Source organism: Pyxicephalus adspersus, chromosome 2 (assembly GCF_032062135.1).
Source record: "Pyxicephalus adspersus chromosome 2, UCB_Pads_2.0, whole genome shotgun sequence".
NCBI lineage: Eukaryota > Metazoa > Chordata > Amphibia > Anura > Pyxicephalidae > Pyxicephalus > Pyxicephalus adspersus.
The window spans coordinates 103008145-103021114 of NC_092859.1; the positions used below are offsets into that span (position 1 = coordinate 103008145).

Below are 12970 nucleotides of genomic sequence, written 5' to 3' on the forward strand. Positions count from 1 at the left end.
GCAAATTTACGTTGGAGTTATCTCTGCAAATGCACAAACTGAATGATTGATAGCAAAAGTATATCATTAATTTAAGTCATTTGCTCCATAATTTGACGATAGGTATAAATCTTTCTCCTCATTCAGTCCAGAGAAAACACTGAAAGATTCCCTGCAGCCCTATGAAGCAGCATACCTGTCGAAATCTTTGTCTCGTCTTTTTGATCCTATCAACCTGGTCTTTCCACCTGGTGGTCGCAACCCCCCTTCCGCAGATGAGCTTGACAGCATCATTAAAACTATTGCAAGGTCAGTGATTTGTACTAATGCAAATTATTGTCTTTACAATTAAAAGTGTTTTTTTATTCTTATATCTATGTTAAGATCTCAGCTTTTATAGTTGGTCAATAAAGGGACTATTTGCAAATCTCTATATGAACTACATTACTGAAAACATTGTACAGCAAATTAGGAATTAAAGTAGACACATTCTAAAAATATATCATTGTTTCTGTTTTACCGGCTCTTTTCTACAACACCATCTACCTGTGGGTTACGTTTAGTTCTGTCACTAGAAACACTACTAGTCTTTGCCTCCTTCACTTCTCCACTGGCATGAAGACTTGTGATAGACTGTCAGGCAGGTTGTGGTGCTGGCAAAACATTCTATTTCCAAATATATACAAATTACTTCGAACTGCACATTAATTATGTTACAGGTAGTCCCCAAGGTAAGGACATTCAACATACGGACAACTCCTAGATACGAACGGTGCTTCCCTGCTAGTTTGTGTGCAGCACAGAAGCTTGATGACTTGCAGAAGAAGTATTTTGCTGTTCTGCAAGCTCTTGTAACTCTTTAATGACCAAGACAAACTCCATAAAGTTTTTTTTGCTTTGTTTTTGATTAACTCACAGTGAGGATTTTATACAGTAACTCACACCACGCTGCCTAATATGTTGAGTCAAACATATGTCCTAATTGCATTTAATAAAATATTGTTTCTGTTCTGACTTACATACAAATTCAACTTAAGAACAAACCTATAGTCTCTATCTCGTATGTGACCTGGGGACTAACTGTATTGGAAAACTTAAGAAAATATGGATTCAGAAGAGTGCAGTGCTAGCAGTGATGTAGGTTTGAATGAAGGTTTTTAGTTTTTAGTGCAGTTAATTTTTACCAAACTGCAGCCTGTTTATGTTTATATAAATGTCATATCCTTCTCCTTATCCATATCCTATTCATTTTAGTTGTTCCCTTGTTTAGGTTTAATATCAAGTTCATAGTGCTGTGCTGACAATCATATAAAGCAGGGTTTTAGGTTGTGCCTGTAAGTTACTATTTATGATTTACAAAAGTTAATAGGGCAGATACATTTCAACTTCGCCTGAGACCTGTGAAGGTGTTACTAAGGCAGACATCTGAATCCACCAAGTCTTGAGTGCAGGTGTAGTTTGCCTAGCATTTGACAGGAATGGGGACCCTTTGTATTAATAGCTTTAGTGCATCTTGTATGTAATAGCACTGTCACCTGTTTTTCTCCAGATTAAATGTGAATAAGGTCACAGTCAGGATATGTACTGCCATGAAAATGTGTGCATGCATATGGAAATGTATTACAATACAGAGTCCCTGCTTACTAGCACCACCTATAAATAGACTATGCCACAACTGTCTGAATTAGTAATGGAAGAATTATTCATGATTTTTTTCCCCTTGAAACTGTACTACTAATCCAGACTGAAAAATACTACTCACTAAACCTGAAATAGAAAGATGGATTATGGAAATATTCTGTAGAGCTATAATCCTGAAAGTGTAAACTGCTAAAAAATTGCATAAATCCATCATTTTTACAGTTTAACCAATGTATATGAACCTGTGGATCAGACAGTGACATTAAATACCCTTCAAGGGAAAAGGACAGAATGCACAGATGAATGCACAGTCCCCTGAAACCTCCCAATCACTGCATTTTACATATATTAACATAATCCAACAACATTGGTTACATTGATGTGTTATTATTAATGATCTATAGTTTATAGTTATACCTGTGGATGTGTTAGTAGATGGACTTTCTTCAAAAACTATTTACATTTTAGGCTTTATTTATCCACTGCTTTAAAATCCCATAGTTATATAATGTTAATATTTTATTTAATTGTAATATAGTTGGCAGCATTCCTGAAAAAAGATTGGTAGAACTTTCTGTTAAAGAAAAAAATGGTGTAGTGTTTCACTTGCTTTGCTGTTGCTTTTCTTCCTGTTTGTACATTCATTAATAAGGACATAGGACAGTTGTTAGGGAATGGGGGGACTTATTATCTTTTATTTATGTAGAACCTACATAGTTTGCAGTGCATTGTGTGTGGGATGTGGTAGGAGACCAGAGTACCTGGAGGAAACCCACACAGAAGACATTTAAACTCCACACCGATCAAGTCCTGGCTGAGGTACAAACCTAGGATCTTAATGCTGCAAAGGCAACAGTAATAGCCACTGTGCCGCCAGAAATGTCCTGTAGAAAAAATGCCACTTGGCTAGTAAATACTACATGGATATCATTTACATCCTGATTTGCCTAAATAAATATTGCTATGATAATTGTACAGCCAGTCTCATATACTCTGTAAGATTGGTTTAAGCAAATGTCAGTTTACCTTTCAGAAAGTGTGCAAGGAAACAAAAGCAAAAAACAAAAGCAACCAGAAGAAAGCCACATGAGCACATGAAAACTGTTCAAGGCTGTGGTGGGGCCTTAATGCATTCAAAATAATTGATAATGATGTGAGAGGTGAACTCTAAGCATATCAACTAGTAAACCTAAATGTCCTCCCAAAAAAACTGTGTTTTCTCTATACATATACTCCTAGGGATTGGCATAAGATTTTTTTCAATACTTCAAAGGGGAGGTATCACCTTTTTATATTCTGACCTTCCCCCTATTTGCATTTTTTTTACTCGTTAGATTTAGTTCAGAGATTATTTGATTACTGATGATTGCAACTCTAGCTTATCGCCTTCAGCTTTTGTGTTGGTGGTTCTATTCAATGGCTCTGACATTTTCAAGCTTTGACTGCTCAAATTAAAAGTTAATTTATGTGTTGGTGTGTATTGTTTTCAGTGAAATGAATGTGGCTGCTGTGGATCCAAACCTTTGCATTGCAGTGTCTAAAAATGTGGCCAAGACCATCCAGCTTTATGGAGTCAAATCAGAACAACTTGTAAGTAACCTGCCCATCCTATTATGTTAGTCTGACATGGATTTACAGAAAAAGTAAGGAACATTTTGTCTGAATGACTACGTTGTGCAGCAAAATGTTTAACCCTGATATAGGCAACATTCATTTAGACACTTTTATTTTTAAATGTTTTCTGTTGAGCAACGTTTCTTAATCAGCCAACATACTGTTACCCCTAAATCAGCCCCAGTCTGCCATTTACAGTTAGGTCCATAAATATTTGGACAGAGACAACTTTTTTCTAATTTTGGTTCTGTACATTATCACAATAATTTTAAATTAAACAACTCAGATGCAGTTGAACTGCAGACTTTCAGCTTTAATTCAGTGGGTTGAACAAAAAGATTGCACAAAATGTGAGGAACTAAAGCCTTCTTTTACACAATCACTTCATTTCATGGGCTCAAAAGTAATTGGACAATTGTATGTGGAAGATTTTGCTGTGAACAGACAACATGCGGTCAAAGGAGCTCTCCATGCAGATGAAACAAGCCATCCTTAAGCTCCAAAAACAGAAAAAACTCATCCGAGAAATTGCTACAATAATAGGAGTGGCAAAATCAACAGTTTGGTACATCATGAGAAAGAAACAAAGCACTGGTGAACTTAGCAGCGCCAAAAGACCTGGACGTCCACGGAAGACAACAGCGGTGGATGATCGCAGAATAATTTCCATGGTGAAGAGAAACCCCTTCACAACAGCCAACCAAGTGAACAACACTCTCCAGGAGGTAGGCGTATCGATATCCAAGTCTACCATAAAGAGAAGACTGCATGAAAGTAAATACAGAGGGTGCACTGCAAGGTGCAAGCCACTCATAAGTCTCAAGAATAGAAAGGCTAGATTGAACGTTGCTCAAAAACATCTAAAAAAGCCAGCACAGTTCTGGAAAAACATTCTTTGGACAGATGAAACCAAGATCAACCTTTACCAAAATGATGGCAAGAAAAAAGTATGAAGAAGTCGTGGAATAGCTTATGATCCAAAGCATACCACATCATCTGTAAAACATGGCGGAGGCAGTGTGATGGCATGGGCGTGCATGGCTGCCAGTGGCACTGGGACACTAGTGTTTATCCATGATGTGACACAGGACAGAAGCAGCCGAATGAATTCTGAGGTGTTCAGAGACATACTGTCTGCTCAAATCCAGCTAAATGCAGTCAAATTGATTGGGAGGCGTTTCATAATACAGATGGACAATGACCCAAATCATACAGCCAAAGCAACCCAGGAGTTTATTAAAGCAAAGAAGGGGAAAATTCTTGAATGGCCAAGTCGGTCACCTGATCTGAACCCAAGTGAGCATGCATTTCACTTGTTGAAGACTAAACTTCAGACGAAAAGGCCCACAAACAAACAGAAACTGAAAGCCGCTGCAGTAAAGGCCTGGCAGAGCATTAAAAAGGAGGAAACCCAACATCTGGTGATGTCCATGAGTTCAAGACTACAAGCTGTCATTACCAGCAAGGGGTTTTCAAACAAGTGTTAGAAATGAACATTTTATTTTCAGCTTTTTAATTTGTCCAATCACTTTTGTGCCCCTGAAATGAAGTGACTGTGTTAAAAAAGGCTTTACTTCCTCACATTTGTATGCAATCTTTTTGTTCAAACCACTAAATTAAAGCTGAAAGTCTGCAGTTCAACTACATCTGAGTTGTTTCATTTAAAATTATTTGTAGTAATGTACAGAACCAAAATGAGAAAAAAGTTGTCTCTGTCCAAATATTTATGGACCTAACTGTAATAGGAATTGAAGAGCATCTAAGTCTATTTAAAGCCTTTCAATTTTATTATTTAAATAAGTTATTTGCTTGTAAAATCATTGTAATTATATAGTTGTTTTAGAGTTAGCAATTTTACCGCATTACTTTATTCTGAATAGCATGTTGGTGCTTTAACCTAAACAACAACTATCCTTTAGGATAGTAGGAGCCTTGGAAATCATTCTTCAACTGTGTATGCAAAGCCTCTTCTTTATAGCCCAGGTATAGCATGTGTTTGACAACTGGACCCTAATAATTCAAAGTCCAAGGTGCATAACTGGCCTCAAGAGTAGAAACAAACGATATGCATGGCACTGCCCATTTTCCTAAAAGGATCAACAAACCACCTCTTTAGCCCTGTGTTTTTTGTGTGATAATAATAAAAGAGACATTGTCATGGCTGGAAATTACTTATTTGTTTTTTGTGTAAGCATTAAACCATACATTGAGGGTCTGCATTGTTGTCACTAGATTAACCATGTACCATCCACAAAGCCAGTGGCACATGGTGTACAGTGAAGACCTAATTTATCTGTGAGCCATTACCATTAGGGCAGTAAAACCACAATATTTAATGTGGGCCTTTGTGATAATATACATGTATACAGGCATCCCTTCCTTGTATATTGAGTTGGCTATGAATTTGTTTATTTTAAATTACTGAGAATGGCTTCTGTGAGTTTAACTGTAATTGGAAATTTGCTTTGCCCTCATGTGATCATTGTATTATTTACAAACAGCCACTGGCAATGATCCCATTGCACATGATAAGGTAATCCAAAAAGGAAGCTGCTTTCATTATACATTAACTTGCATTATTCTGTTTTGTTGTTATTATCAGTATCAGTATTATAGAATATAGGCAATACCATATTGATTTAATAGATAAAACAGTATTTTAGCAAAAACGACATTGTTACCATCACAATAACCAGTTTACCTATTAGTAAAATAGTAAATCATAGTAAAATAGATTTTTTGGCCAGGTAAACCTATGAAGTTTACATTAAACTTTATTTTGCTAATTATATACCCTGGTGTAATAACTGGCAACTAAATACACCACATGCTTTCTAGAAAATCCCTGGAGATCTTAAAAGTCCCCTTTCACCACATCTGCTACTAATAATATTACAACATGCACACCTCTTGCAGCTTTTTGTATGTTTGCCTGGGTTTTCCATAAGGATACAAGTGGACATGAGTATAATAGAAAGGGCAACATACATGTTTTTTCTTGACATTTTCCTGACAAAATGAAAACGTAAATCCATGAAGGTCATGTAAATTCCTTGTGTGTGCCCAAGATCTACCATGACCTTTTTGGCAGATTCTAGACACCTAAAAGGGCATAGAGTACGCTTTAATGTTTTTTTTTCTTTTAAACTCCCATACCACTTTTTACTGCATTTTTAGACTCCTGTAAATGCATACATTTATTTGCAATGAAAGAGTTTATAAAACGCATGTAAACATCCCATTGTTTTCAAATTATTATTTCATTATTATTATACCGGTAAATACTTACAAGCAGTTGAGAAACTTAAAACACAGCAAGGGGCGTTCTCCTTAAATGTGACGCCCATAGACTTCTTGGTGTAGACTGGCCCAATATAACAAATGGGAATTTCATAAATAGGCATTTAAACACCCAGGGGAAACAATTTGTGTCCTTATATTAGAAAAAATACAATTTTTAGCTTGACAGTCAAAAATATGTGTGTGGCTATATTCACAGAATGATTTGTCAGCTGATGCATTTTTAGAGATTTGTTATTGCTTGATATACAGATTTTAAAAGATAGCATATCATTTCTTTAATAATCTTATAATATTGTTTAAAGGTTATTTTATATTTTCAAAATTCTGTCAGTATTCTAACAGTAATTCTTTGCAACTGCCACTTGATCTGTCAGCAAAAAAAAATCAGATCAATACATTTCAACAGTAAAAACAAGTAAATAAAGTAAGGATCACGAATATCTTCCCAGGAAACAATGACAAATAATTGTTCATGCACAACATAATAAATTGTATCATTTACAGTATTTGGAAGCAGTTATAAAATAGAAATGATTAAGTAATTTTTTATGATAATTATTAGCGTGGTATGAGAATAAAACAAGCCAGTTCTGCACTTTAAGCTTTAAAAGACAACTGTTTTCACAATTGGAGTTCTAATGTTCTAATGCATGAAATACGAATGCGGGTACATGTTTGTTTAAACCTGTCCAGGAAAAAGGAACCCACAGTTCTCTCAGAAATAACTAAAAATGATAAAAGTATTTGGCACCCATTTTATATTTCATATTTAACAAAAGACATGCTTTGGAGCTTTGATTCAGCAGAATATTTCAATTAAAAAAAACTGATTCCCCACAGTACACACAGGTGCAACATGCCCCCCCCCCCCCACCACCTTTTTTGCTGCCCTTTGTGGCCCCCTCAAAGAAACTTATTGTTAATGGTATGTAAATATGCATAAAATGTAATAATTATTGTAAAATGCCTTATTTTCAGAATACTGAATAAAATGAATGCTATACCATGCATGTAGTGACTGGTGCAAATAAACGTTTAGTTTTGAAGTTGAAAAAGTGATTGGTAAAATTGGCAACTAACACATTATGATGAACCCTATGTGTTATGCTTTTGTGAGTTGACACCTAATATGAAAGTCATATTTTTTGTTTTGACAATATACAGAACTAGCTGATCAACAAAAGTGACAGCAGGGCAGACATAATATAACAAGTACTATTATTTTATTGCTTTTTAGTTATATATTAAAAATGTATCCCTTTTATATCCTCTGAATTGTTCATTGATATGTTACTTGTCCAGTAAATCTCTACCCTCCCCTAAGGAAGCCTTTTGACAAAACTTGTCGGGGTAAAAGAGATACCCATATTTTTGCAAAAATTTCGTATTCCCCTGGATATTTATTACTGTTTTATTTAGAATCTTTACCCTATACTTCAATGTGTTTGATTATGGTCAGCTCAATTGAGCTTTGTTTAGCTTTAGTATGTTAAACTGCATACCTTAAGTAAACTATGTTAGTCGCCTCAAAAAGCTGTTCTTTCTTCCTTTCTTTAACTGATAAATGAAAATGATTAGTTTCATTATTTTTTAAAGGATTCTCACTCTGTGGCCACTTGTGTAAAAATGTTTTGCAATAATTACATGTATTACCTCACACAGTCTAAAGAATACATTTTTTGTAATAGTGGTCATTGCAGAAATTCCTTTGCAGTGCTGTTCCATTGCAGAAAACTACTGCTAATAAAACACTTGGAAAAAAAGTCTATTTGTTTTGCAGTAAAGTTTGCTATGACTTTTTTCAAACTTTGCTGGTTTTGTTCTCTTGGTGAGGATTACACAACCTTGACATTGCTAAAGAGGATTAAACAAGTAGCAAATTCTCAAGTTAAGCTGTCTAATTGGCTACATAGAAAAGCATTAGTGTTCTGAGGCTGTGGAAATATCATCAAACTATTTCATCATTATCAATTATCAATTTTCCTCTTAACTTTTGTTTTTAGTTTCGTCAATTGCCAGTGCATACAGTTGTAATAGTTGTAATTTTGTATGTTCTGGACACATCTTCCTGTGAGAATTCTGGCTTACAATGTTAGCCAAAAAAAGGTTTGTTTTCCCAAGTAATTGTAAGTTTTCTGCAGCCAGTTTAGGAACCTTTCCCTTCGATAATAAAATAACCCCTTCCCCTTGCTTATGATGTGGTTGAGACAGTGGATTTGGGTACAGAAGCTTTGATGGGTTTGGCAGGCAGAAAATGACATGTAGATATCTCAATTCCTGTACAGCTAAGGGGAAGTGAACTGCCCAGAAGGAATTTATTAGGAAAATCTCAGATATTGAGTCAGCGTGCAGGTTAGCTAAATACTATAAAATTACCACATAGTCTATTACTTGTTGGAATTACAGATAAAAATATATATTCAAAGTGTATTTATATGCAGAACTTGTTATTATATATAAGACTGGTTACAACTATCTTCTGTCTCTGTACTGCAGGAACATTTTCCTCTACTTTCTGCCTTGGAGATATAGGAAGAACATAGGAAAACCTCCCCAATGTGAGGGTAATTCCCACCTTTAGGAGTTGTCACTGGAAATTTTGCCCCAGTGGGTGATTTATCCTGATTTCTTGAATTGGTGACATCTCTAAATGTGTAATTGTCCCCTCTGTGATAATGGTTCCACAGTAGGATTACAAACAGCAATAAAAGCTTGACAGATCTAATATTTTTTCACTCTACATAAAAAAGCTTATAAAGCTTAAAGAACTATCACTTTCCTAGTAACTGGCGTCACTGGTACAAGGGATAATAAAAGAAACCTCTTCCACAGAGATATTGTCAGTTTTATTTTTGTAGAATAGGGAATGGTTAAAATGATTGGATATTTGCTGTCCTGATGGCACTAACTTGGTACCAGTAGTCAGGACACAAAGTAAAAATCTTTGCTGCACTGCTAAATATTTATGCAGATATTATAACTGCCTGCAATGGTAAGTTTATTATTATTAGGTGACCAAACCAAATGATTTGGTGAAAAATGCAAAGACAATTGTGTTTTGAACAGTGCAGGTTTGTAGCTAAATTATTTTAATTTTTTTTTTCGATAAATTATAAAATATTGTACACAAAATATGAGCTACATTTTGCATACTGCTGCATTTTCATGACTTTCTTAGGCTTTCACCAATCTCTTTGAAATATTGAAAATATTCCTTAAGGACAATGCCTACTTTCTTGCTAACTAATGCCACTGTGATTACATTGCTTTCATTAATTGTCCTGAAACCTGTAATTTCACTGCTTTTAAGATAAAACAGTTTACATAGATACATAGTTAGTCAGGTTGAAAAAAGAGAGAAAAAAAAGTTCAACTACTAGGAAAATCAACATCTTAGTTACTTCTTAAATTTTATATATATATATATATATATATATATATATATATATATATATATATTTACTTTTTTTTTTTTTTTGGCATTTTTTTCAAACCTGCATTTAAAAACTGCACAGATATCTGCTTCCAGGTGCAAAGCCTTTTCTTTGCATTGGCAGTGTGGTTCTTCCTCCAGCGCATATCATTTCTGGGAACAGTGCCTCCACCAAGTGCAAACGTGGGCACAAATGGTTCCCATATGCTCCTATACAGTTCAATGAGAGATTGGGAGTGTATTTGAGTGTTCAGTACAGCGTTGTGGTTTACGGCAGGTCTGAAATTGCCATTATCACAACATTTTAGAAAACAAATTTATGAATTATATCGCTCTATACTGCATTTGATTTGTTTCAATTCTGCATTGCTGAATCATTTGCTATTTATTTTTTAGCTGTCCACTCAAGGTGAAGCAAGTCAAGTGATAGGCCCACTTACAGAAGGTCAAAGAAGAAATGTGGCAGTAGTCAATTCACTGTACAGGCTACACCAATCTGTACACAAGGTAAGTTGTCACTGGTTTTACTTCCATGCTGACAAAAAACACCAATTGCTGCTAATTTTCCTTGTTCCTGTTATTTGCTTACCGTCATACTAACCCTCATGTTACTGACCTGCTGCTAATAGACTTAGGTTGTTATTGGGACATTCATCAGCTGTTTTTGTGTTCCCAAACAAGCTTTGTAGCTTCTTAGGGGTGTCCTCTATGGGGGCCAGCCCATTTAATACTTTTTAAGTACATTCGCTTATCTCTATTTATTTTTTTATCTCAATTCACACACAGTAAATAAATAAATAATTTTAATGAATTTCTATCTAAATCATTTACAAATAGACACAATAGTGTTTAGATAATTAGGAACTGCTCTTATTGTCAGTGTCATGCATGATTGAGATCCACTACAAGGGAAAATCATAATCTAGTGGCTTTTAGAGTTTTTTCATTTATGTTGTGTTAGTGTTTCATGCCCCATGAACCTGCTTTTATTACTTCATTTTCATCACTAGGCTTGGGAAATTCTTTCAGGGACAGCTTCTGGTAGCTCAGACCAGGCACTCCCCCAAAATGACATATGATCTAGAGCCCTTTCCCTATGTTGGTTATCAGGGTCAGAATTTGCAGAAGGCATGTCCAAGCAGTGGGTGTTTAGTACTGTAACTTGATTATGGTGAGTCTGAGGTGATGAGTTTAAGCAGCTGCTGGAGTATACTAGAACACCACATGAAAAGGAATGTAATATTCATGTAATGCAGATATGTGAAGTTTTATTTTCTTTTTTATCTGTATATACACTTTAAACTATATCCGAACAGGACAGTTCAATAATGTACTGCAAACATGTGCAGTACTTCCCAAAACATGTATATAATGTATTTTCTCATGTTTTATCCCCCATGTTTTAAGGACAGAACAATATATGTTGATTACCCAAAAATGCACCTTTTTAAAGTTAAAGTAAAGTTCCACTTTAAAAATCTGCAACCAGGTAGGGTTTTATTGCAGAAATTGACAGTGGATGTCCCTTCTGCAAGCAAATATTCTCAATTGCCTATTCACTTCCTAAACTGCATGCCCAGCCCAGTGTTTGGTTTTGGCACCTTCTGACTTCCCCTGCGGGTGCTGGAAACTCAGCCCGGCCAATCAAGATATCCAAAGATTTGAATGAGGGAGAGAAAAAGGAAGAAAATGGTGGTGCCTGCCACGAAATGGGGACAAGTGAGACTGATTTTGTTCTGCGTTAAGTACCCTGTGGTGTCAGTCCTGCCTGGCCTTTTTCTGAACAACTCAAACCTTCCCACTTTCCTATCCATAAACAAGAACACAATCTATTTTGTAAACCAAGACAAGATTTAGGAGAGATAATTATATTCATTGAAATACTTCAGTAAATGTGCACAGGACTACTGTTAATTTTTAACATGATTAACAGGTATCCTTTTGGACAGGCATTCTATTTTGCAGATTATTTGACAAAATCTGCAGATTTATGTTCGTATTGCCTAAAAATCCGATACCATTGACATGGAATGAACAACAATACATTTACACACATCATACATACATATATATTCATATGTAGGTAAATAATATGAAACATATAAACACGCAGTGGTTGAACACCTAATATTTGCAGTGTATGGAGTTAAGATATCTTTAGTTATTGCAGATTCAGAAATATTCATTCACATTCAGGGTTGCATCTTTTTAAGGCTAATGAGTCCCCTAGAGCTTAGATTGTTTTCTCACTCAACTATTTGTATTATTAAGACTATTTTTCATATTATCTTATTTATGTCTAACAGTGTTAAGCTTTTTTATTTTTTATGAACTAACCTGTTGCTAAGCAATGGTATAACCCTTTAAAGCTTTTATTATGAAATTGCATACATGAAACAGTGTTTATCTCGTAATAATGTTTGCAACAAACAGTGAACAACCCAGCCTTTAATAACAAGGAGGGTGGTTGCAAGTAGTCTAGTTTATTATATTAGAAAGGGCTTGGTTACATGTGTGATGTTGCAGGACTTACTGTGGGCATCTAAGGAGACTGGCATTGACACAAAATCTTTCCTGGGGCCCCTTAAAAAATCCAAGCTTTTTATTTGCTTACCTTCAGAGGTGGAGGGGTAATTTATCCATTATAGCTTCCTTGTGTTCTTTTTTAAGGTGGTTATTGGGAAAATTCTGCTAACTCATGGCTTTATCCTATTGTGCTTCAATCTACAAAAATGCAATTTCAAATTGTAGTATCGTGAAAATACATTACTTTTGACCCATCTATATATCCCCATATCTACTTGGTGGAGTCATCAATGCTAAGCATGCTGTACACTAGAAGGGTAGGAATGAGGGGACTCACTCTCTACAGGGATGGATGTAGAATTGTGAGGGACGATCTTTAGTCCCATACTAAAAAAAGGTTATGGTAAAGGACCCCACATGACCGGGCTAAAAGAGGCGATGATTTGTGATGGTAGTCTGGTTTATCCTCTTATT

At 35.4% G+C, this 12970-nt stretch overlaps 1 protein-coding gene across 2 annotated transcripts in view; it reads left to right on the forward strand.

The window, feature by feature from the left end:
- COG5 (component of oligomeric golgi complex 5) overlaps positions 1–12970 on the forward strand; it is a 178887-nt gene that overhangs the window by 140690 nt on the left and 25227 nt on the right. For both annotated transcript variants that reach the window (XM_072401650.1, XM_072401651.1), the window contains 3 exons: positions 127–288; positions 3111–3210; positions 10367–10477. In XM_072401650.1, the coding sequence (XP_072257751.1) occupies positions 127–288; positions 3111–3210; positions 10367–10477 (373 nt within the window). The remainder of the gene's footprint in view (positions 1–126; positions 289–3110; positions 3211–10366; positions 10478–12970) is intronic.